A 22374-nucleotide genomic window follows, 5' to 3' on the forward strand; every position below is an offset into this window, starting at 1 on the left:
CACGGTGTGATAAAGTCTACTGGGGCTGTGTATAAAAAAAGGAGGAACTGCTTCAGAATGCAGAATCCCCACTTGTAATTGCTGGGTAATAAATATACTGTGTAAAGATACTTAACCGAGCAATCCTGTTCTCTACTGATGCTGGGGAAGGAACAATTAGGTTGCAGCATTTTGGTTATTAGCCTAATGAAGGCATTTCCATAGAGGTATGGACATTTACTATGTGACCCGGTATCTTTGCTCCCGATGAAATTATGAGATGTGGTGGATGTTGGACCCAAAGCCTAGCAGGGAAGTCACAAGGACATGCACACAAGCCCCACTCTCAAAAGACTTCACATACAGCGGTCACCCTCAGTCCTCCGACACCACTGCTTATGCCTGTGTTTGTGCTTTTCTTTGCCTTAGCATTATTAGGCATAACCTCAAACCTGCATTTGTAGGAGCTAGCAGAGCTCCATCGAGTAAGCCAGCTTCCTCACCATACACTTGATTCCCAGATTGTTGTTGTTGTTGTTGTTGTTATCATCATAATCTAATCATCATCCATTTATTTTATTTTATTCTTACATTACTACTGTAGCTCTGGGAGGATAGGGATCTCTTGACAGCTCTCGGCACCCTTCACAATCTACAGCTCCCATAATGCTTTGTGAGAAATTTTAACTGTTTAAAGTGGTGCCACAGTGCTTTTAACTGCATGGTGTGGATGCGGTCTCAGGGTAATTTGGGCAGTGAGCTGAATACATGAACTGTGAAAAGCCTGCCACAACCAGCCATTTTCTAATGTAAATATTGAGTTTTGCTTTCTGCAAATAGTCCCTCCATGACAACTTTGGGAAGGGAGGAGAGTTAGTGAAAAAGCTAGCAGCAAACCCTGTAACCAGAATAGCTTCTAGTACCTCCTTTTATGTTAGGAGTCACAGGGGACTCCTTTATGCAAAGGAAACTTTTAAATATCTCCCTCCTTGCAGGGGAAGCATTTTTTTTAAAAAAAAGACTCTTGATGTGATTTCACGAGGGGAGAGAAATAATAATGGTGTTGCATTTTGGAGTGTGGTGGGCATTCCAGGGGTGGAGGAAGGGTACACTGGACTGTGAATATAAAGATGGAACTGATATCTTACATTTTCTTTTATTTACATAAAAAATTCCTCTTCTCCAGGATGCCACAGCAGAGCTCCCTCCCAGCAATTTTTTTCACAAGCTGCATTTAAAATTATAATTGCATCACATCAACAGCATCTCTCTAGGTGCATGGGGAAGGGAATCTGAAATGATGATGATGATGATGCCAGTCCCTTGAACTATACACCACAACCAGCAGTTTTAAAGTATTAAAGAAAGAAAAATCCATCCCCAGTACATTAATCTATTCAAAAACGTCTTTGATTGAATTTTACATTCCATCTATGCCCCATCCATTAGAACTCTACTCTGTGTGCACTTGTCTTTGTGTGTTTGTCCTTCCTCACAAAGAGGAAGCAAGGAGCAAACCTTGGTCCCCGAAATTGTTTTTATCGGCCTCAGGTGCCTCACTGGGGAGGTCTCGTGTAAATGCCACCAGGAAGTTGGGAGTAGTTTCCGATGAAAAGCCCTGAATATAAAATCTTCACTTGCTTCCCAGCCCAGAGTCCCCTCTTTCATGTATCTCTTGGACAATAATTCCTCAACATTATGGAGCTCTTGTTATTCTTGTTTTCCTTGGTGACATTGTCTAAAGGTAAAGGAAGTTCTGCAATATTAATTTACTTCTTGTGGCAATTTGATGACGTCCAATCATCCATTTCCATTTTTCCTCTTTCCAAGGTGTCTTCTCAGACATTCAGCTTGTATCATCTGGGCCAGGAATAGCGAGACCAGGAGAGAATCTCAACCTGCTTTGTAAAGTCACAGGTTTCTCCATCTCTACTCAGTACTCTTGGTGGAGTTGGATCCGTCAAGCTCCTGGGAAAGGTCTGGAATGGATTGCACGTATATACCCCTATGCTGGAGGAAAAGCATATGCTCCTTCCCTAAAGAACCGAGCAAGCATTTCTTCAGATGCCTCCAAGAACGAGTTCTCCCTCCAGCTGAACTCCCTGACAGCTGCAGACTCCGCTGTGTATTTCTGTGTCCAAGATAGCACAGTGAGACAAAGCCTATTGGCTCCCTGTTCAAAAAGTAGAAGTTATGCTTCTATAAACAAATACACTGTGAAAGTTTTAACAGAGCCATTCTACATTCCACAGATGATGCAGAAAGCGCATTATCTTATTAGAGATAATGCGTGTTGCGGAAGGGCTGTAAGAAGTCCTCCAGGTTTGGGTGGGGGCTGGGGTTATGCAAGCCAGAGTGTTTAGGGGGCGTGCTTGAATTGAACTCCATTTCCGATTGGCTGTGGGCTCCCTATTTATTCCCAGCGTCTTTCGCTTTTGGTCACTCGTGCTGGTTTTTGAATCTCCCTCCCACCCGCCGCGTGTTTTTAAGGTGTTAGCCTGACATTGCTTTGCCTGTCAAGGGGTCGCCTGTTGAAGGGGCCCAGTAGGAATTTTGCCATATGGCCGATTGGCTGTCATTTGGTTTCTTGCCTAGCCTACTGCTTAGCAAATCATCACAACTTGTTAGGTTGGCGGTTAGGCTTTTGGTTAATTAATTTGTTGGAGGAGGGGTGAGGCATCTACATGCCTACCATCTTCTTAACATTGCTCCATATTTCTAGTTACAGGTAGGTAGCCGTGTTGGTCTGAGTCGAAACAAAATAAAAAAATTCCTTCAGTAGCACCTTAAAGACCAACTAAGTTTTAATTTTGGTATGAGCTTTCATGTGCATGCACACGAAAGGTCATAACAAAATTAAAACTTAGTTGGTCTTTAAGGAGCTACTGAAGGATTTTTTTTATTTTATTGCTCCATATAGAAGTATTCCGTTAAAGGAATCCTGGGCTTTGTCTCCTGTCCTTACACCCCGCCATATGGTGGGGCTGGGGGGCCTTTACAGAGATTGAGCCTTGGGGAACACTCCTGGTCAAGAGGGGGGAATGCCTGGGCACAGCTACCTCCTCCCCCATGGGGTGTTTACTTTACTTCCCATTACAAATGGGGAAGTCGGAGCTGGTGCTGTCCAAAGTGGACAGATGGTGATGGTCCTGACCCAAGTGGTCAGATGGAAAGTGGTCCTGTCCCAAAGCCGGGGACAGATGGTTTAACCAAAAGCCTAAGCCAACACTCAAATAAAATAATTGTATTTAAATAAAGTTGTGGCCAAAATAATGCCAAAAACCCAAACCAAAAATAAGTGTCCTTGTGTGAGTTATTAGGGAGGATTTCGGGCAGCCTCGTCACGCAACAACATCCAAACTACCTGCCTCTTCAATCTGTAACTTAATGCAGAAATGATTATACTTGTGAAAAACCAACAGAAGGGACACACAATGGAAACAGACCAACGTGAATCAGTACAATGCTGTACAAAATAACTTTGCTGCAACATTTTTTTCTACCACCTAAAATCAATATCCAGTTTAGGAAATAAACAATTGTTCATATTTGTATTCTGTCTGCTCATACCTCTAAGTTATGATTAAGGCTGCTGGCGGTAGACCTCAAGAAGGAATGTAGACTTTTTACAAAATTGTGAATTGGCGATTGTGTCTTTCTTCATCATCCCGTCATCCCTTGGCATGACATGAAACCTCCTCTGCAGCACATAGTACCTGGAAAACCCGGGTTCAAATCCCTACTTTTCCATGAAGCTCACTAGATGACCTTGGGTCAGTCACAGCCTCTCAGCCTAAGCTACCTTACTGGAGTGTTGTGAGGAATATATGAGGAGGGGGGTCCATATTCCACCTCTTCCTGTTCCCCACAAAGGGGCAGTCATGGGGTGAAGAACAGAAAACGCCATCGACAATTATACCTGCATCACATCAGTAGCATCTCTATAGGTGCATGGGGAAGGGAGGCTGAAATAATAATAATAATAATAATAATAATAATAATAATAATATCAGACCCTTCAGCTATCCACCACAACCAGCAATTTTAAAGTACTGTGTAAGAGAAAGAAAACTCCATCCCCAGTACATTAATATCTTCCAGACTTTCCTCCTACACCAACGTCTTTGATTGAATTTTGCATTCTGCCTATGCCACCTCCATTAGACCTCTACTCTGTGTGCATTTCCCTGGGTGTGTTTGTGTGTGAGCAGGGGATAAAGAGGAAGGCAGCAGCAAACCCTCGTCCCCCAAACTGCTTTTATCTGCCTCACTGGGGAGGTCTCATGTAAATGCCACCAGGAAGTTGGGAGTGGTTTTGGATGAAAAGCCCTGAATATAAAACCTTCACTAGTTTCCCAGCCCAGAGTCCCCTCTTTCCTGCATCATTAGGCCATTAATTCCTTAAAATCAAGGCTCTCTTGTTGGTCTTGTTTTCCTTGGTGGCTTTTTCTAAAGGTAAGGGAAGTTCTACACTATTAATTTACTTTATTTGGCGATTGGATGACGTCCAATCATTCATTGCCATCTTTTCTCTTTCCAAGGGGTCTTCTCAGATATTCAGCTTGTATCATCTGGGCCAGGAACAGCGAGGCCAGGAGAGAATCTCAACCTGCTTTGTAAAGACACAGGTTTCTCCATCTCTACTCAGCACTATTGGTGGCACTGGATCCGTCAAGCTCCTGGGAAAGGTCTGGAATGGATTGCACGGATACACCCATATGATGGATACACACACTATGCCCCTTCCCTGAAGAACCGAGCAACCATTTCTTCAGATGCCTCAAAGAACGAGTTCTCCCTCCAGCTGAACTCCATGACAGCTGCAGACTCCGCTGTGTATTTCTGTGCCCGAGAAGACACAGTGAGACAAAGCCTATTGGGCCCTGTTCAAAAAGTAGAAGTCCTTCTTCTATAAACAAATACACTGTGAAAGTTTTGAGAGAACAATTCCACAGATGATGTGGAACAACATCCAAACTGCCTGCCTCTTCAATCTCTAACTTAATGCAGAAATTATTATAATAATTTATACTGATGAAAACCTACAGAAGTGACACACAATGTAAATAGACCAATGTGGATCAGTACAGCACTGTACAAAATGACTTTGCTGCAGCATTTTTTTTCCTACCACCTAAAATCAATATCCAGTTCCAGGAATTGTAGGAATAGGAGAAGAAAATGAAATAAGGAATAAAAAGATAAGTTCATAAGGGAAAGCATAGTAGTGCTCATTATAATAGGGAATCGATATGGAAATGCTGGGAAGTTTATTGTATTTCTTTTCTCTTTCTTCATTCTTCCTCTCTCTTCCCTTATTTTTTTATCTTTTTTCCCTTTTCTTTTCCTTTTTTCCTTTTTCCTTCTCTTTCTCCTTTTTCTTAATAAGTTTGGTTTTTTGTATAATTTGTATAATTTTGATTTGCGTTTGCATTTGTGTTACATTGATTCGTATTGATTTGTATTGATGTATGTTGAGTTATGTTGATTTTATAGTTAATATGTTTAATATTAAATAAAGTATTTTTTAAAAAAATAAAATAAAATCAATATCCAGATTTGCAAATACATGATTATTTGTGTTTTGTTTTTATAAAATTTGAATTGGCCACTGTGTCTTTTTTCATCATCCCATCATCCCTTGGCATGACATGAAACCTCCTCTGTAGCACATAGGACCTGGGAAACCCGGGTTCAAATCCCTACTTGTCCATGAAGCTCACTAGATGACCTTGGGTCAGTCACAGCCTCTCAGCCTAACCTACCTTACTGGGGTGTTGTAGGGAAAATATGAGGAGGGGGATATTATGTATAGCAGCTTGAATTCAATGGAAAAACTGGGCTTCCGATTCGTCGCGCTGGTGAAGTTGGACGCAGGGACTTCGTGCTCCGAAGTCCCTGGCTTCGTGTAGGGGGGGGAAGTCCGCAGAGCGAGCGGACTCCCCGAAAAAACACCGGGTAGAGAGTCCCGGTGACATAGTGCCCAGCTGTTTGCTCCGGACGCGAATCCTCTGCTGCCCGAGAGCTCAGTAGAGCAATCGAGAGCCAGCGGAGTGGAGTTGCGGGAGCCATTTTTGGGTTTCATCTTACCTCCTTGAAGTGAAGCTCCGAGTCCTCAGCCTGCAAGCGGCGGATTCTTCCAAGGAAATAAAAGACTTCTTCAAAGTAAGTCAAATCTCCATTCGGATCTTAAAAATTTTAAATTTGAAGATAGGAAGAGATTCTAAAGTAACGGAAGCCGATCTCTTCCAAATGGATAATCGGGAGGCGCATTAAATATTCCCAAGCCGAAAAGGGAAAACTTCTTTCAAGATTGCGGACCCGAGAGAAAGAAAGACTTTCCCAAACCTCCCCAGCCCCCAGTGTCGTTGCCCCTTGAGGTTCAGCAGCAACAAGGGGGAGGACGCTTTGACAGCTGTCAAAAGCTGTCAAATTGTTAAAGGACTAAGAAAGACGATTTTATTCCTGTGAATTGGAAAAATTGATTCAAAAGGTTTTAAAAGGATTTAAGTGGACTGTAAATTTGAAATCTGATGAGGTTAAAGACAAAGGATAAGAACAGCCAAGATGGAGCCGACAACGTGGTAGAGAGGAATTTTCCAGTACCCTTCTGCCCTTATCTCTGGTCTGCCTGTGGTCAAGTGAACTATGAAAACAAAATTCTCTCGAGCTTTCCAGGAGGCTGTGTTGGGCTATCTACAAACATGGGAAGATATCTACAAGGAAAGGCAATGCTTCAATCCAACAGAAAAGGAGAATGAGGTGCAAGAGCAAGATTTAGAGGACAATTTTGATTATGAGATTGTGTGTGAGGAGCAACAATTTGAGGACAATTTGGAGACTGATTCAGACCATAAAAATATGTGTTGGATGATGAAAAACAAAGATCAGAACAAAGAGATGAGGCCGACAAGGAGAAGCAAAGTGAAGAGACGATTGATGGAAGTGAAAATCCTGGAGAGACTGAAATGTTGAATGGTGTTAGTGAAGGGAGGGAAAGGCAGAAAGAGGGAGGAGCAGAGGTCTGGAAGTGGATGTGGGAAAGAATTGGTGTGGGGTAAAAATTTTAGTTTAAGGTACTTTTTTTGGTTTATGAACAACGGTGTCGGAATCTTGGCCTGTTAAAGGATATGCTGATCCAATTGGGAGGAGGGACATGGGGGGGGGGAAGGAGAGATTTTTATAGTTTAAGGTTAAGAGCTTTCTGGAGGGAGTAAAAAGAATGGCTGAGGAAATATGCTTAGAGTTTGTTTTTGAATAATTTTGGTGATCAGGAGGTGTTTGGGTGGAAAACTGCCTGTCTCCCCCTTCTTACTCTTGGTACCCAGTGGCAGGGGGTGCCTTGAGGGGAGAGGGAAGGGTGGAGGGAAACCCAGACACAAAAATGGAACCTTTTGACTGCTGGACTCCTCGGGCTACCCCAGTGGCAGGGGGGGGGGCTCAGAGGGGGACAGCATGAAGAAGGAGGAGGATTGTGTTAATATTATAAGAATAAGATTCTGAATTGGATTAGAAAACCCACCATAACTATGTAAAGAGGTTGGGAAATCCAGGAGGAGGAGAGTCGTGGAAGCCATTAATATTTTTCCTTTTTCCTTTTTTTTTCTTTCCTTTTTTTTCTCCCTTTTTATATTTTTGCTTTTTTCCCCTTTTTTCCTTGTTTTTCTTTTTTCCAGTACAGTGAAGAAATAGCTGGGGGATAAGCCAATCCCCAGAGATCCTCGGCCTTTGTCCTCTCAGTGGCAGGGGGGGGGATGAGGGGAGAGGAAGGAGGGGGGAGGTCAAACCCAGCTTAAAATGGACCCCTTTGTTCCCCAATACCCATGGGTCTCACTGGTGGCGGAGGTGGGCTTGTGGGTGGAGGGAAAATGAAGGGACAGAGTTTATGTTGTATACCTTGTATGTGTTTTCTTTTTCTAAAAATTCATAAAAATTATTTTAAAAAAAATGAATTCAATGGAAAAACTGGGATAAAATGCTGGAAATAAATATAATGAATTCCATGGGAATGGTGTTTATGTGCATGCATAACACTTATTCCCTATCACCTACCTCTCCATTGTGATGAGCAAAAGAATCAGATATGGAAAACATATGGTTAGGCAGCTCTGTTCAGCAATGGTGTGTTCTGTGGTATGTTAAGAGCAGTAATTAACTGAAAGAATAATAATTTCAAAAATCAAGATCTAATACTTGAAATGTGTTTTAGGTGCAACTACATGTTCGATACTGTTTTGCTCTTCCCCATGTCACTAGATGGTATACCCACAAATCTATGCCAAATGTCATTTTGCAAATTTAACATCTTGTCAGAAACCAAGACTCCTGGAATTATATTCCACCGCTTCCTGTTCCCCACAAGGGGGCAGTGCTGTTGTCAAGAACAGAAAATTCCAATGGAGGGAGGGGTGGTCCAGTCAGACAATATTCAGCTCTCCTCTATTGATACCTTTATTTTGCTTGTTTATTGTCATGAATAAAAAAAAAGGACTGCTTGCAAACCCTTGATAACGCTTGATTGATGCAATTGAAGTTCCTGATTCATGTAGGTATTTGTATTTGCCAAGTCACACATTAGATTCATATTAATTTGCCAAGTCTCACAAGAGTTGCCCTGCACTGAGAAAGGCAGATATCTTCACCTGCCCAGTATTCTGTCCCTTAAAATGATATATAATTTGAAGGCCCCTGTGTTTCTCTTTTATAGTGAGAAGTAAATATAAATTCCCCAGGCTAACAACAGGTCAAATTGTGCATTAGTAAATAAGCATACTATCCATTACAAAGAAATGTAGCCACAAGCCACCAAAGAGCTGTGGTGGGGTTTTTTTTTAATGCTGGGGGCACCCAAATTTTCAGAAACTGCTTCTTCCCTAAATCTGCTCGGCGCTAACCCTGCCACAGTTACAAAACCCTGAATTCCTGGGACCACTTTTCACTAAACCATCTCAAATAATTCAAGAGGGAAAACAATAATTTTGCTTCAACTTGTCTTCCTTTCAACAGCATTTGCAGTTAAATCCATCCTTTCAGTTAAATAAAACTGCTTCATTTTGAGGCCATATCCATCGTCTCGCTGGTAACCGCCCCGCCCCCCAGCAAACTGCTCTTTAGTGCTCCATTGGAGCAAACAGCCATTTGTGGTTTCTCCAAATTGCAATTTCTTCTAATCTATCACTAAAGAGGGGGTTTTCCCTTGGAAAGGAGTGAAACCGCTCAGACTTGTGTTTTCTAGACACAACACTATTAGAAGTGTCGACAAGCATCTTAAAATGCCTTATTTCCAGGTGCCCAATCAGAAGTTCAGATGGTTCAGTCTGGAGGGGACATCAAAAGACCTGGGGATTCCCTCTGCCTCTCCTGTCAAAGTCTCTCTTGGTGCTTTTATACAGATGTGTATGTAAATCTTCAGAGAAAGCTTCCTCCTTAAAGCAGCCAGACAGCCTCCCTTGCTCAGCATATCTGGGACCACTTCTTGCTTAACTCTCAAAGAATCAGACAAGGAAAATGCTAGTTTTCCTTCAACTGGTTTTCTTTTCAGCAGCTTTGGGAGGTAAATTCATTCTTCCAGTTGAAGAAAGCAGGTACATTCTGGGTGTTAATAACATAGATCTGGTCTCTCAATATGCCTTTCTTTCCAGGTGTCCAATCTGAGGTCCAGCTGGTGGAGTCTGGGGGAGATGTGAAAAGGCCTGGGGAGTCCCTCCACCTCTCCTGCCAAGCCTCTGGGTTCGACTTTGGGAATGCTTACATGAACTGGGTGAGACAGGCTCCTGGGAAAGGCCTGGAATGGGTGGCCTACATATATCCTCTATCTGATTACATTTACTACTTGGATAAAGTAAAGGGAAGATTCACTGTCTCCAGGGACAATTCCAACAGCCTCCTCTATCTGCAAATGAACAGCCTTAAACCCGAGGACACGGCTGTGTATTACTGTGCAAGAGACACAGTGAGGGGAAGTGAATCTGGAGCAAAGCAAAAACCCTCCTTTGCCCACAGCTGCTCTCTGAGTTGATTCAGCTGGAAGAGACTCATCTATTGCTGAGTGTGGAAACGCTGTGTCTGGAGGAGTTCGTAAGGACAGAGAAGCTATAATTTATGGCCTGCTTCAATGGAGTTATGGAAGCAAGAAGGGAGAGAAGCACACTTCATTGGACTTGATATATGTATTCATTGGACTTGATATATGTATAATAGTTGTGATCCTGCACATAAAGAGTTGTTTTCAAAGTCTTGTGTGTGGAGTCTACTTCATTACTAGGGAATCACAAGGGTTAAACCTCTGCATGGGTTCGAAGAGAAGAAAGCTAATGGGGAGCAGTCACATGCATGTCATATTCCTTGACATGCAAATAGGCAATGTTTATGAACATGCATATATAAGAATTCATGAGCTCCATGTTAGTGAAACCTCCCCCCCCCATGTAAACACAGCTTTGATATTTCTCATTTGCATAATGCAAATACAGGATTCCCCATGCTTTGCGAAGAGCAAGGACAAGGAACTATGAGAAGGTTTTGTCATGTGCTCTACTGTTCTAAATTAAGACAGGATTCTTATACATATGCTACTCTTGTATCTTTTTAGTTAAAGCATTTAGGAGAGAGCGTTCCACAGCCATTTCATTTCTTTGCTGAGCTGTGATCTACAGTGTTACTCTAAATGTTCTTCTACTTCATTTGCCCATATCATTGCAGCCCAATTCCTCCCCACAGTTATGCTAAGAAATTGTTCCCCACCTTTGATGGTACAAGCACTGGGCATGTTGAAAATGATGGAGTTTCTGAAAACCCGTGTTGTTGTTGTTTTATCCTGAGAGTTCTATATAAAACCATCTCTGTAAAGACCTGTACAAACTGTGCAGCAGCAAAGAATGAGATTTCTGATGAAGTGCAGACATGACTCTGGTCCTTCACTGCCCAAAGTCTCTCTTGGTGCTTTTATACTGGTGGGTATGTAAATATTCATAGAGAGCTTCCCCTTTAAAGCAGCCAGACAGCCTCAGTTCCTCAGCATATCTGGGACCACTTCTTGCTTAACTCTCACAAAGAATCAGACAAGGAAAATGCTAGTTTTCCTTCAACTGGTTTTCTTTTCAGCAGCTTTGGGAGGTAAATTCAATCTTCCAGTTGAAGAAAGCTGGTACATTCTGGGTGTTAATAACATGGATCCGGTCTCTCAATATGCCTTTCTTTCCAGGTGTCCAATCGGAGGTCCAGCTGGTGGAGTCTGGGGGAGATGTGAAAAGGCCTGGGGAGTCCCTCCACCTCTCCTGCCAAGCCTCTGGGTTCGACTTTGGGAATGCTTACATGAGCTGGGTGAGACAGGCTCCTGGGAAAGGCCTGGAATGGGTGGCCTACATATATCCTCAATCTAATCACATTTACTACTTGGATAAAGTGAAGGGAAGATTCACCATCTCCAGGGACAATTCCAACAGCCTCCTCTATCTGCAAATGAACAACCTGAAACCCGAGGACACGGCTGTGTATTACTGTGCAAGAGACACAGTGAGAGGAAGTGAATCTGAGGCCAAGCAAAAACCCTCCTTTGCCCACAGCTGCTCTCTGAGTTGATTCAGCTGGAAGAGACTCATCCATTGCTGAGTGTGGAAACGCTGTGTCTGTATTTTTTTTAAAAAAAATATTTTTATTAATTTTCCAATTAAAACCAATTATATCACATTCAATATTTCAAATTATACACATATATATATCAATCAGACCGAATGTTATGCCAAATCATCTAAAGAATTTTTTATTTGGGTTCCCATGCTTCAAGAAATTGGGAATTCCTCGCAACTGTCCACTGCCGTCTTTTTTCTAAAGTTCAAATCGTCCTTCAAGTTCATAATAATCCAGATCTTCCCCTTACAGTCACATAGATGTTTTCCACTTTCACGATTGTTTCCCAGCTGCTGATATAAATATCAAACAAAGTCTCACAGATGTTCTTTCTCCTGTGTGAGTTAATCAGTCCAGCCTCCCCATAAATCTTCTTAATGGAGCTCCTGTTGCGTTGAAGCAATTCGAAGTAGCGCCATCTTAAAAAGCTCAAATCACTTTCGCTTTCCTCTCATGGCCATGAAAATTTACGATCATTATAGAATTTACAGCTTTTCCAGGCAGGAGACCCAAACATCAAACCATAGACTCTTGGTAAATTAATGGATCTCCTTGCCCTATAGCTGAACTTAGCTTCAGGTCGCTGCTCCAATTTAAAGTGCGTCACAGCTCATAAATCCTCCGAACGCATTCAGAACTCCTTCCGTCCGACTAGGGGGGGGCTTTTCTCATCGGCAACTCCACATCTTTAAAAAAATATGCTCAGTAACAACAGTTATAAGGTTCAACTCACACAGTCTTTTGCTTCTCTTTCACTCCAAACAAGCCAGGACATCGCGTCCGGGAAGGTACGAGGCAACAATATGAAGAAAAAAAATAAAATAAAAACTCACTCCCCTTATCGCTCCGTCCCCATCAATCCTTCTTCCAGATGCAGTACAATCTTTGACTCCTCTCACTCGGCAGCATAAATTTCTCAGCAGTAAACAGCGCTTCTTTCCCTCCTTCTGAAGTATGTCCATAGATTTAAGCCTAATTATCTTCTTTAACCATGGAAATCCCCGCCATGCAGATTAGCGTCCGGGAGTCCTGGCCCTTGTAAGTGCTCAGCCCAAGCTCCCCCCACTCCAAAAACAGTCGGAGTGGGTCTGGGGGCATCGCGGGCCAGCGGCCCCTCTCCGTAACCCCCGGAGAGGGTAGGGGGTTGCCATTTACTCCCCTAGCAACCGCCAAATTCCTTACAAAGGTCAGAGAGATGGAAAACAGGTCCGCCATTCGCTGTGTCTGTAGGAGTTTGTAAGGACAGAGAAGCTATAATTTATGGTCTTCTTCAATAGAGTTTTGGAAACAAGAAGGGAGAGAAGCACACTTCATTGGACTTGATATATGTATAAAAGTTGTGACCCTGCAAGTAAAGAGTCGTTTTCAAAGTCTTGTGTGTGGAGTCTACTTCATTACTAGGGAACCACTACCGGTAGGGTTAAACCGCTGCATCGCTCTGCATGGGTCCGAAGGAAAAAAAGCTAATGGGGAGCTGTCACAGTGTGAAGAACAGAAACGCCATCGGCAATGACTCGAAAGGCATGAGTTTCCTCACGGCTGTCTAATGGCAAATGCTGTTGAGGAGAAAAAGCTAATGGGGAGCACAAAATTAATTGAATGAATCACCAAATTAAGGTCAAATCCTGTTTTGGGAATAGCTACAATACAAATAATTTGGAGTCCTTGGAGAGTTGAGAAAATCAAATGAAAAGATTCCAAGAGCTCTGGCCAGGTAAAGGAATAATTTTTTAGAAAGTTTTAAGTTGAGAATAATAAGATAAATGCCAGTAGCAATCCAGTTTTTAGAAATGCAGGACAAGGCCCAGTTTCGGTTTATTCTTCATCAGCTCTAGTTTCATAGTTTCAAGGTCAAAGCGTACCATTCATGTTTTTCTAACAGTTGCTACTTTCTAAAAATTATTCATTTACCTGGCCAGAGCTCTTGGAATCTTTTCATTTGATTTTGGGAATAGCTACAGGCTTGACGCTACTGCTCTCTGCGCTACTTCACTGGAAGGAAAACCCATTAATCTCTACCAAATGTAGAGATGCACATTAAGCTTCTTGTCACAAAAGCAGACTTCTCCACCCCCTCTTGTTTCTCACAAGGGGGCAGTCATGGTGCAAAGATGTGAAAATGCCCTATCTGCCATGACTAAAATAAAATGCTGCTCGAAGCGCGGTTGGTGATTTCATCTGTGAAGGCAATAACTTTCTCAGATGTTTCCTGGCAAAACAACTTTCTATGAGTCCCCTGAGATTTTGACTCCCTGAGAAACTTTCAAGCAATTATCTCTGTGCTCTCAGCCAATGGCCAACAGTTTATGGGGAAGGAATCCATGGCACAGTCTACTTTTCTACAAATATGGATGTCCTGTAGATTGAGGGTGTGTATAAACAAAATATTTATAGTATAGCAGAGCTTCCAATGGTTCCGCATTGAGCAGAACATCCCAGATCTACAGAAACCACCCTGGCTTCTGTTTCAATGTCCCACTTCCTCAGCCACTGGCACAGTGAGGCCAAAGTCTCCTCCACAGCCGCTGTGACATGTCATGACCGCTGACGTACTTAACGTTTTAACTATTTATTTGTGCTTTTACATTGTATTTTAATTTTGTGAAATGTCCCAAGATTTTATACCGAAGAGTGATATATAACTGTAATACAATAATACCAATATTAATCATCATCATCATCAACATCATCGTTATCTCTCTCTAACTTCACAATGGCTACCCGTAGGATGAAAGGAGTTGGACTCCCAAAACATTTGGATGACTTTCCCCACCGCTGTCCAATGGCAAATGCTGGTGAGGAGGACTCCTTCTTAATTCACCCAGGCAACCTCCACGCTCCCGCGACATCCTTAGCAACAGCCCTTATGTGCTTACGACGTCTTGTCAGTCAAACCTTCCCAATGTAAAAGGGAGAGGTGTGGGTGGAATTGGCTCAACTTTGGCTCTTTCCTTTGCCTATGAAGGCAAATTACCACCTTTCAAATGTAGAGAAGTATTCTAACCATTTATGCAAAGGAAACTCTCCAATATCTCCCTCCTTGCAGAGGAACCATTTTTTTTAAAAAAAAAGACTCTTGATGTGATTTCATGAGGGGAGAAAAATAATAATGGTGTTGTATTTGGGAGTGTGGTGGGCATTCCAGGGGGGGAGGAAGGGAGCACTGGGGTGTGAATATAAAGACGGAACCTATATCTTACATTAAAATTCCTCTTCTCCAGGTTGCCACCGCAGAGCTCCCTCCCAGCCAGATTTTTCCATAAGGTGCACCTGAAAATATAATTGCATCACACCAGAAGCATCTCTATGGGTGCATGGGGAAGTGAGACTGAAGTAATAATAATAATAATAATAATAATAATAATAATAATAATGCCAGTCCCTTGAGCTATCCACCACAACCAGCAATTTTAAAATAATAATAATAAGCCTGCAGTTTTAAAGTATAAAAGAAGGAAAAATTCATCCCCAGGACATTAATCTCTTCCAAACCTTCCTCCAACAATAAATGTCTTTGATTGAATTTTACATTCTATTTATGCCCCTCCATTTGAACTCCACTCTGTGTGCATTTCCCTGTGTGTGTTTGTGTGTGTGTGCAGGGGACAAAGAGGAAGCGAGCAGCAAACCCTGGTCCCCCAAACTGCTTTTATCTGCCTCAGGTGCCTCACGGGGGAGGTCTCATGTAAATGCCACCAGGAGGTTGGAAGTAGTTTCCAATGAAAAGCCCTGAATATAAAATCTTCACTTGTTTCCCAGCCCAGAGTCCCCTCTTTCCTGTATCTCTTGGACATTAATTCCTCAACATTATGGTGCTCTTGTTGCTTTTGTTTTCCTTGGTAGCTTTTTCTAAAGGTAAGGGAAGTTCTACAATATTAATTTACTTCATGGGGTGATTAGACGACGTCCAATCATTCATTGCCATTTTTTCTCTTTCCAAGGGGTCTTCTCAGACATTCAGCTTGTATCATCTGGGCCAGGAATAGCGAGACCAGGAGAGAATCTCAACCTGCTTTGTAAAGTCACAGGTTTCTCCATCTCTACTCAGTACTATGTGTGGCACTGGATCCGTCAATCTCCTGGGAAAGGTCTGGAATGGATTGCATGGATACATCCCTATGATGGAGTAACAATATATGCCCCTTCTCTGAAGAACCGAGCAACCATTTCTTCAGATGCCTCAAAGAACGAGTTCTCTCTCCAGCTGAACTCCCTGACAGCTGCAGACTCTGCTGTTTATTTCTGTGCCCGAGATGACACAGTGAGACAAAGCCTATTGGGCCCTGTTCAAAAAGTAGAAGTCTTGCTTCTATAAACAAACACAATTCGTAAAGTTTTGACAGAGCAATTCTACACCACCTTCCTAATTATATTTGTATACAGCCTTTCATAGTTAAAACAATGCTCAAGGTGGCTTACAACATGACAAGATTTACATAATTACCAACATAACATAAGTCAGAAACAATAAATAAAGCACACCAATAGGTATACAACCAAATAGAAAACAATTTCCACATAAATCATAATATCTAATACAAAAAAATACAACATTAATATCAATAACAATTTAAAATGACATCGATAAAAAATAAAAACAATTTATAAAGGATCCATTACTGTCGAGCAGCAGCGGCAGAAGTCCTTTATGCAGAACCTCCAAACTTCCTGCCTCTTCTATCTATAATATAATGCAGAAATGATTATACCGGTGAAAAACCTACAGAAGTGACACACAATGGAAACAGGCCAATGTGGATCAGTACAACGCTGTACAAAACAACTTTGCTGCAACATTTTTTCTACCACCTAAAATCAATATCCAGTTTAGGAAATAAACAATTGTTCATATTTGTGTTTTGTCTGCTTATACTTCTGAGTTATGATTAAGGCTGCTGGCGGTAGACCTCAAGAAGGAATGTGGACTTTTTCAGAAATGGTGAATTGGCCATTGTGTCTTTCTTCATCATCCCATCATCCCCTGGCAAGACGTGAAACCTCCTGTGCAGCACATAGGACCTGGGAAACCCAGGTTCAAATCCCTACTTGTCCATGAAGCTCACTAAATGACCTTGGGTCAGTCATGGCCTCTCAGCCTAAGCTACCTTTCTGGGATTTGGTGAGGAAGATATGAGGTGGGGGATATCATGTCTAGCAGCTTGAATTCTTTGAGGGAAATGCTGGGATAAAATGCTCTAAAGAAATGTAATAAATTCCATGGGGATGGCGTTTATGAGCATGCATGCGTACCACAGTCATGTGGGTGGAGCTGATCTGATTACTCTTATCCACACAATCATTTCTCTATTGTATTGAGGAGAAGAATCAAATATGGAGAACATATGGTTTGGCATGTCTGTTCAGCAATGGTGTGTTCTGTGGTATGTTAAGAGGGTAATTAATGGAAAGAATAATAGTTTTATTAAAAAAAATAGAGGTCTAATACTTGAAATGTGTTTTTGGTGCAAATACATGTTCGGTGCTGCTTTCTTCTTCCCAATGTCACTAAAAGCTGCACTGACAAAGCTATTGCAAATGTCATTTTGTGAATTAAACATCTTGTCAGAAACCAAGAACCATATTCTACCTCTTCATATGCCCCACAAGGGGGCAGTCATGGTGTGAAGAACAGAAAATGCCATTGGCAATGACTGGAAAGGCAATAAGTTTCCTCACACCTGTCTAATGGCAAATGCTGTTGAGGAGGACACCTTCTTAATTCACCCAGACAACCTCTGTGCTCCAGCTACATCCTTAGCCACAATCCTTGTCTTCTTATGACTTCTTGTCAGTCAACCCCTCAACACGCAAAACAGCGGTGGGGTTAGAATTGGTTAAACTTTGTCTCTTTCCTTTGCCTATGAAGGCAAATTGCTTCATTTTAAATGTAGAGGACTATTCTAAATATTTATGCAAAGGAAATTTTCCAATATCTCCCTCCTTGCAGAGGAAGCATTTTTAAAAATATTTTTCAAAAGACTCTTGATGTGATTTCATGAAGGGAGATATTATATAATGGTGTTGCATTTGGGATTGTGGTGGGCATTCCAAGGGTGGAGGAAGGGAGCACTGGGCTGTGAATATAAAGACAGTACCTATATCTTTTATTTTCTTTTATTTTCTTTTATTTACTTAAAATCCCTCTTCTCCAGGTTTCTGTAGCAGAGATCCCTCCCAGCAAAAGTATTCCCACAAGCTGGATCTGAAATTATAATTGCATCACATCAGTAGCATCTCTATAGGTGCTTGGAGAAGGGAGGCTGAAATATTATTATTATTATTAATATAATAATGCCAGTCCCTTGAGCTATCCACCACAACCAGCAATTTTAAAGTACTGTATAAGAGAAAGAAAAATCCGTCCCAAGTACATTAATATCTCCCACACCTTCCTCCTACACCAAGGTCTTTGATTGAATTTTGCATTCCATCTATGCCACCTCCATTAGAACTCTACTCTGGGTGCATTTCCCTGGGTGTATTTGTGTCTGAGCAGGGGACAAAGAGGAAGGCAGCAGCAAACCCTGGTCCCCCAAATGGCTTTTATCTGCCTCACAGGGGAAGTTTCATGTAAATGCCACCAGGAAGTTGGGAGTGGTTTCAGATCTCTACATCTGTGTCCTGATTTGATCCGAAATACAGCTGCCTTGTAAGTATTTTTGGAAGAAGGTTGTGGGTTGCATGAGGCGCCTGTATCACGCAAGACAATAAATATTCCCTCTGCTTCAAGCAAAAGTGCAGCACTTTATAAAGAAGACAAAATACTGTTGACCACGAGGTCAAATGGCATCCGAGTAACGTACGTTGACTTGTGTACCACAAAAGAGATCATTTCCTCATCTGCTTCCTTGAAAACGAATATTGTACAGACCTCTTGAGACTTTGCCACCTCAAGAGACTTCTGCATAATTTTGGAGTCCAGTTTCCAACACAGTCCTATGATGAAAAGTGAAATGTGGTTGAAAATTTAGTTTGAATGATAGGCAGTTGACCAAACAGGACCTGGGAAGCTCAAATCAACGAGAAAACATTTATTTTAAAGGCAGCATCTGAAGACAAGTAAGCACACTTTAACTATAAAAACTGTGTCCAGTTCTGGATGCCACAATTAAAAAAGGATATTGACAAGCTGGAAGTGTGTGAAGGAGGGTGACTACATAAATAGCTCAGTTGGTAGAGGTTGGAAATATTAATCTCAGGGTCATGAGTTTGAGCCCATGTTGGGCAAAAGATTCCTGCATTGCAGGATGTAGGACTTGATGATTCCTGTGGTCCCCTTCAACTCTACAATTCAGTGGTTCTACGATATGCAATTAAGTAATTACTAAATGGAAAATTACTAAATGGAAAAATAAGTCATAATATGAATAAAGAATTTAACTATTAATCTTTATTTAGTTTTTTAAATATATATTTATTAAAATTTTATAACAAACAACAAAAACATTCAAACTACAAAAGACAAACTACACAATACAAAAAACTACAAAATACAAAAAATACATACAAAAAAATTTCTTATTTAATTTTACTTCTATTCTATTCTGGTGACTCCCTCATTCCTCCTCTCACTGCGTTACATTATAAATAATCTTTAGTAATTTCTAAATCCTATATAACATCGAATTCTTACTTAAAATTAACTTTGATCTATACCAGGCATCTCCAACCTTTGGCCCTCCAGATGTTTTGGACTACAATTCCCATCTTCCATGACCACTGGTCCTGCTAGCTAGGGATCATGGGAGTTGTAGGCCAAAACATCTGGAGGGCCGCAGTTTGGGGATGCTTGATCTATACCTTTTACAACTTTAAATTTTACCTTCCCAACTATTTCACTTGCACCTAGGGAGTGCTGTGGCCCCTCACCCATGCCTGGGCATCTGGACAACAGCATCTCCCCTAGATCCCTTTAATGGGATACTCCATTTCAAAGGCAGAGGCTACAACCTCCCGGCGGAACAACACTATGCCTGTTCAATGCCTAAACTGTCAAAGCTGTGACATTTGCAATGAGGATAGGGAAAACCATTTGGCTGAGTTGGAAATTTTCAATCTGGCCCGAATACGGTGATCGGCTATTAGACAGAAAGGTGGAACAGAACCACATGCAATAGCAATATGTAAAGTGGGTGGGTGGGATCCAAGAAAAAGTGGCTGCAGAACAAGCCATGGGCCTGTATTATCTATCAGAGGAACGAGCTTTAACTTGGTTGCTCATGCTTGCTCCCGATTCGCTGATTAGGCAAGTGGACAGGAAAATTACTCAGGCAGCAAGTTTGGCCAAGAGCCTTCCTGTGCTGCCTGGGAATCCCAAGTCAGATTGTGGCACTCAGGGGAATGCCAGCCCTCAATGGTGGCGAACACACTTCTCACAGTATCCTCTCTCCCCAAAGGAATTTTCAAAGAAGCTCTTTAGTGTATCCAATAGAACAAGCTGTGGTGTGTAGCTTGTGGTGTGTGTGTGTAGTGCCCATTGCAGAATGTTTGATGGCCCTTGGTGTAAATGAAGAAGAGAACTGAGTTACATTTAAAAAATAAATATTTGTAGATCTGATCAGGACCGTGAGATCATAATTGGAGGCGGTTTTTCATGTTCCTCCTCCACAAGAAGTCTGGAGGGTGGCAAAATGAGAAGGAGCCTTTTCTGCAATGGCTCCCTGTTTGTGGAATGCTCTCCCCAGTGAAACTCGCCTAGAACCATCATTATACATCTGTAGACACCAGGGAAAAACTGTCCTCTATAACCAGGCCTTTGCCCATTAACTATCCACGGTCTCCTAAAAGTGGGTGAGGTGTTTTTAATTTATTTCTCTTTCCGCTTGGTTTTAACGTATCTATGAGGGGTACTTTGTCTCTTTGGTTGTAAGTCTCATTGGATTGCCATGGGTGAGATAAAGGAACTGACAAATTCATAATAATAACACTAAAAAAATGATTATAGTTTGCCTAGCGAGAGCCCCAGGTGTACCGCTGCATGACTAGCTGGCCCTCTCGGTGTGCCTGGGCACCTGAGAAACGGAGGTGACAGACTATTGGTCTAAATTGTCTTAACAGGTTTCTTTGGTCTCTGGCAGCTAATAGAATGTCCCTATTTTCATGTGGAACATTGGAGGGAAGGCAACTCTTCTCTTTTGATTAAAAGAGAGTTTTTGTCTGGTTTCAGATTCACTTCCTCTCACTGTGTATCCTGCACAGTAATACACAGCCGTGTCCTCGGGTTTAAGGCTGTTCATTTGCAGATAGAGGAGGCTGTTGGAATTGTCCATGGAGATGGTGAATCTTCCCTTCACTTTATCCAAGTAGTACATTGCAGCTGAATTGTAATTTATGTAGGCCACCCATTCCAGGCCCTTCCCAGGAGCCTGTCTCACCCAGACCATGCCATAGAGCCCAAAGTTGATCCCGGAGGGTTGATAGGACAGGAGAAGGGACTCTCCAGGCCTTTTCACATCTCCCCCAGACTCTGCCAGCTGGACCTCCGATTGGACACCTAGAAAGAAAGGCATATTTTAAGAAGTTGCTGAATATTAACAACACCCAGAATGTACCAGCCTTTGATAACTGGTATGAGAAATTTACCTCCAAAAGTTGCTGAAAAGAAAACAAGCTGAAGCAAAGCTATCATTTTTCCTTCCTGGTGCTTTGAGAGAGTTGACTAAAATGTGGTCCCTAATATGCAGCAGTAGGGAGAGCGTTTGACTGCTTTAAAGAGGAAGCTCTCTCTGAAATTTACATAAGCCGGAGGATAAAAGCACCAACAGAGACATTTGGCAATGTCCGACTGTAAGCATATGGTGACCTGGCAAAAATCTGCTTCTTTGCCCTTGCACAATTTTGCAAATTAAGCATCTTGTCAGAAACCAAGAACCATATTGCACCTCTTCCTGTTCCCAACACGGGGGCAGTCATGGTGTGAAGAACAGAAAATTATATCGGCAGTGACTGGAATAAAATGGTGCTCAAAATATCATTGGCAGTTTCATCCCCTTTAAGGCCGATCATTTCTTCAGATGTTTCCATGTGAACCTACTTTGTAGACCAAGGGATATTTGGACTAGGGACCTGATTAAACCAGGTCTGCATGATTCTTGGGGAGTTAGATGCTTTTTATCTCTAACCTAGAATGCAGGAATGTATTTGGACTAAATAACTGTCCACATGTGTATACATGCCTATGTTTAGATCACATTATATTCTCTAGTTAGTTTATATACTATGTTTTTGTTGTCATAAACCACTCTCATTTTATTCTGGTGCAGAAAGTTCTTTATTGGGTATAAGGGTTGGAACAGACACATCTTTAGAAAAACTCACTCTCCACACATAAGGTTTTTCTTCTCATATGGGCACATACGCTAGTTCAGACACACATGTGTAATAAGGGTCCTCCTATTTGCAAATGGACAGCCTCGAAGCCGAGGCCACGGCAGTGTATTATGGTGTTAACGACACAGTGGTGAGAAGTGAATCTGAAGTCAAGCAATAATCCTCTTTTGCTTACAGCTGAACTCTGAGTAGGTTTGGTTGCAAGAAAGAAAACAAAATATTTTAGATAATTGAGGCAATAGTCAGATCCCTCTATTTCCATTCTCACAGAGAAATCTATGTTCATACAACATTACAAGTTGTAATGCTGGTGGTTTGATTATTATACCTATGCCAAATAACTACAACTGTAGCCTGATTTGATCAAAAATACTGCTGTCTTGTATGTTTATTTGGGAGATGGTCATGGGTTACATGAGGTGCCTGTTTCACGCTAGA

The 22374-nt window shown here is 41.8% G+C and overlaps 1 gene segment (V, D, J or C); it reads left to right on the forward strand.

Moving 5' to 3' along the window:
• Window positions 1–11007: 11007 nt before the first annotated feature.
• On the forward strand, window positions 11008–11559 carry LOC132593004 (Ig heavy chain V region 3-like). The segment is given in 2 exon segments: window positions 11008–11094; window positions 11183–11559. Coding segments are annotated over 2 exon segments (423 nt in total).
• Window positions 11560–22374: the final 10815 nt, after the last annotated feature.

This window comes from Zootoca vivipara, chromosome 13 (genome assembly GCF_963506605.1).
Source record: "Zootoca vivipara chromosome 13, rZooViv1.1, whole genome shotgun sequence".
NCBI classification, from domain to species: Eukaryota; Metazoa; Chordata; class Lepidosauria; order Squamata; family Lacertidae; genus Zootoca; species Zootoca vivipara.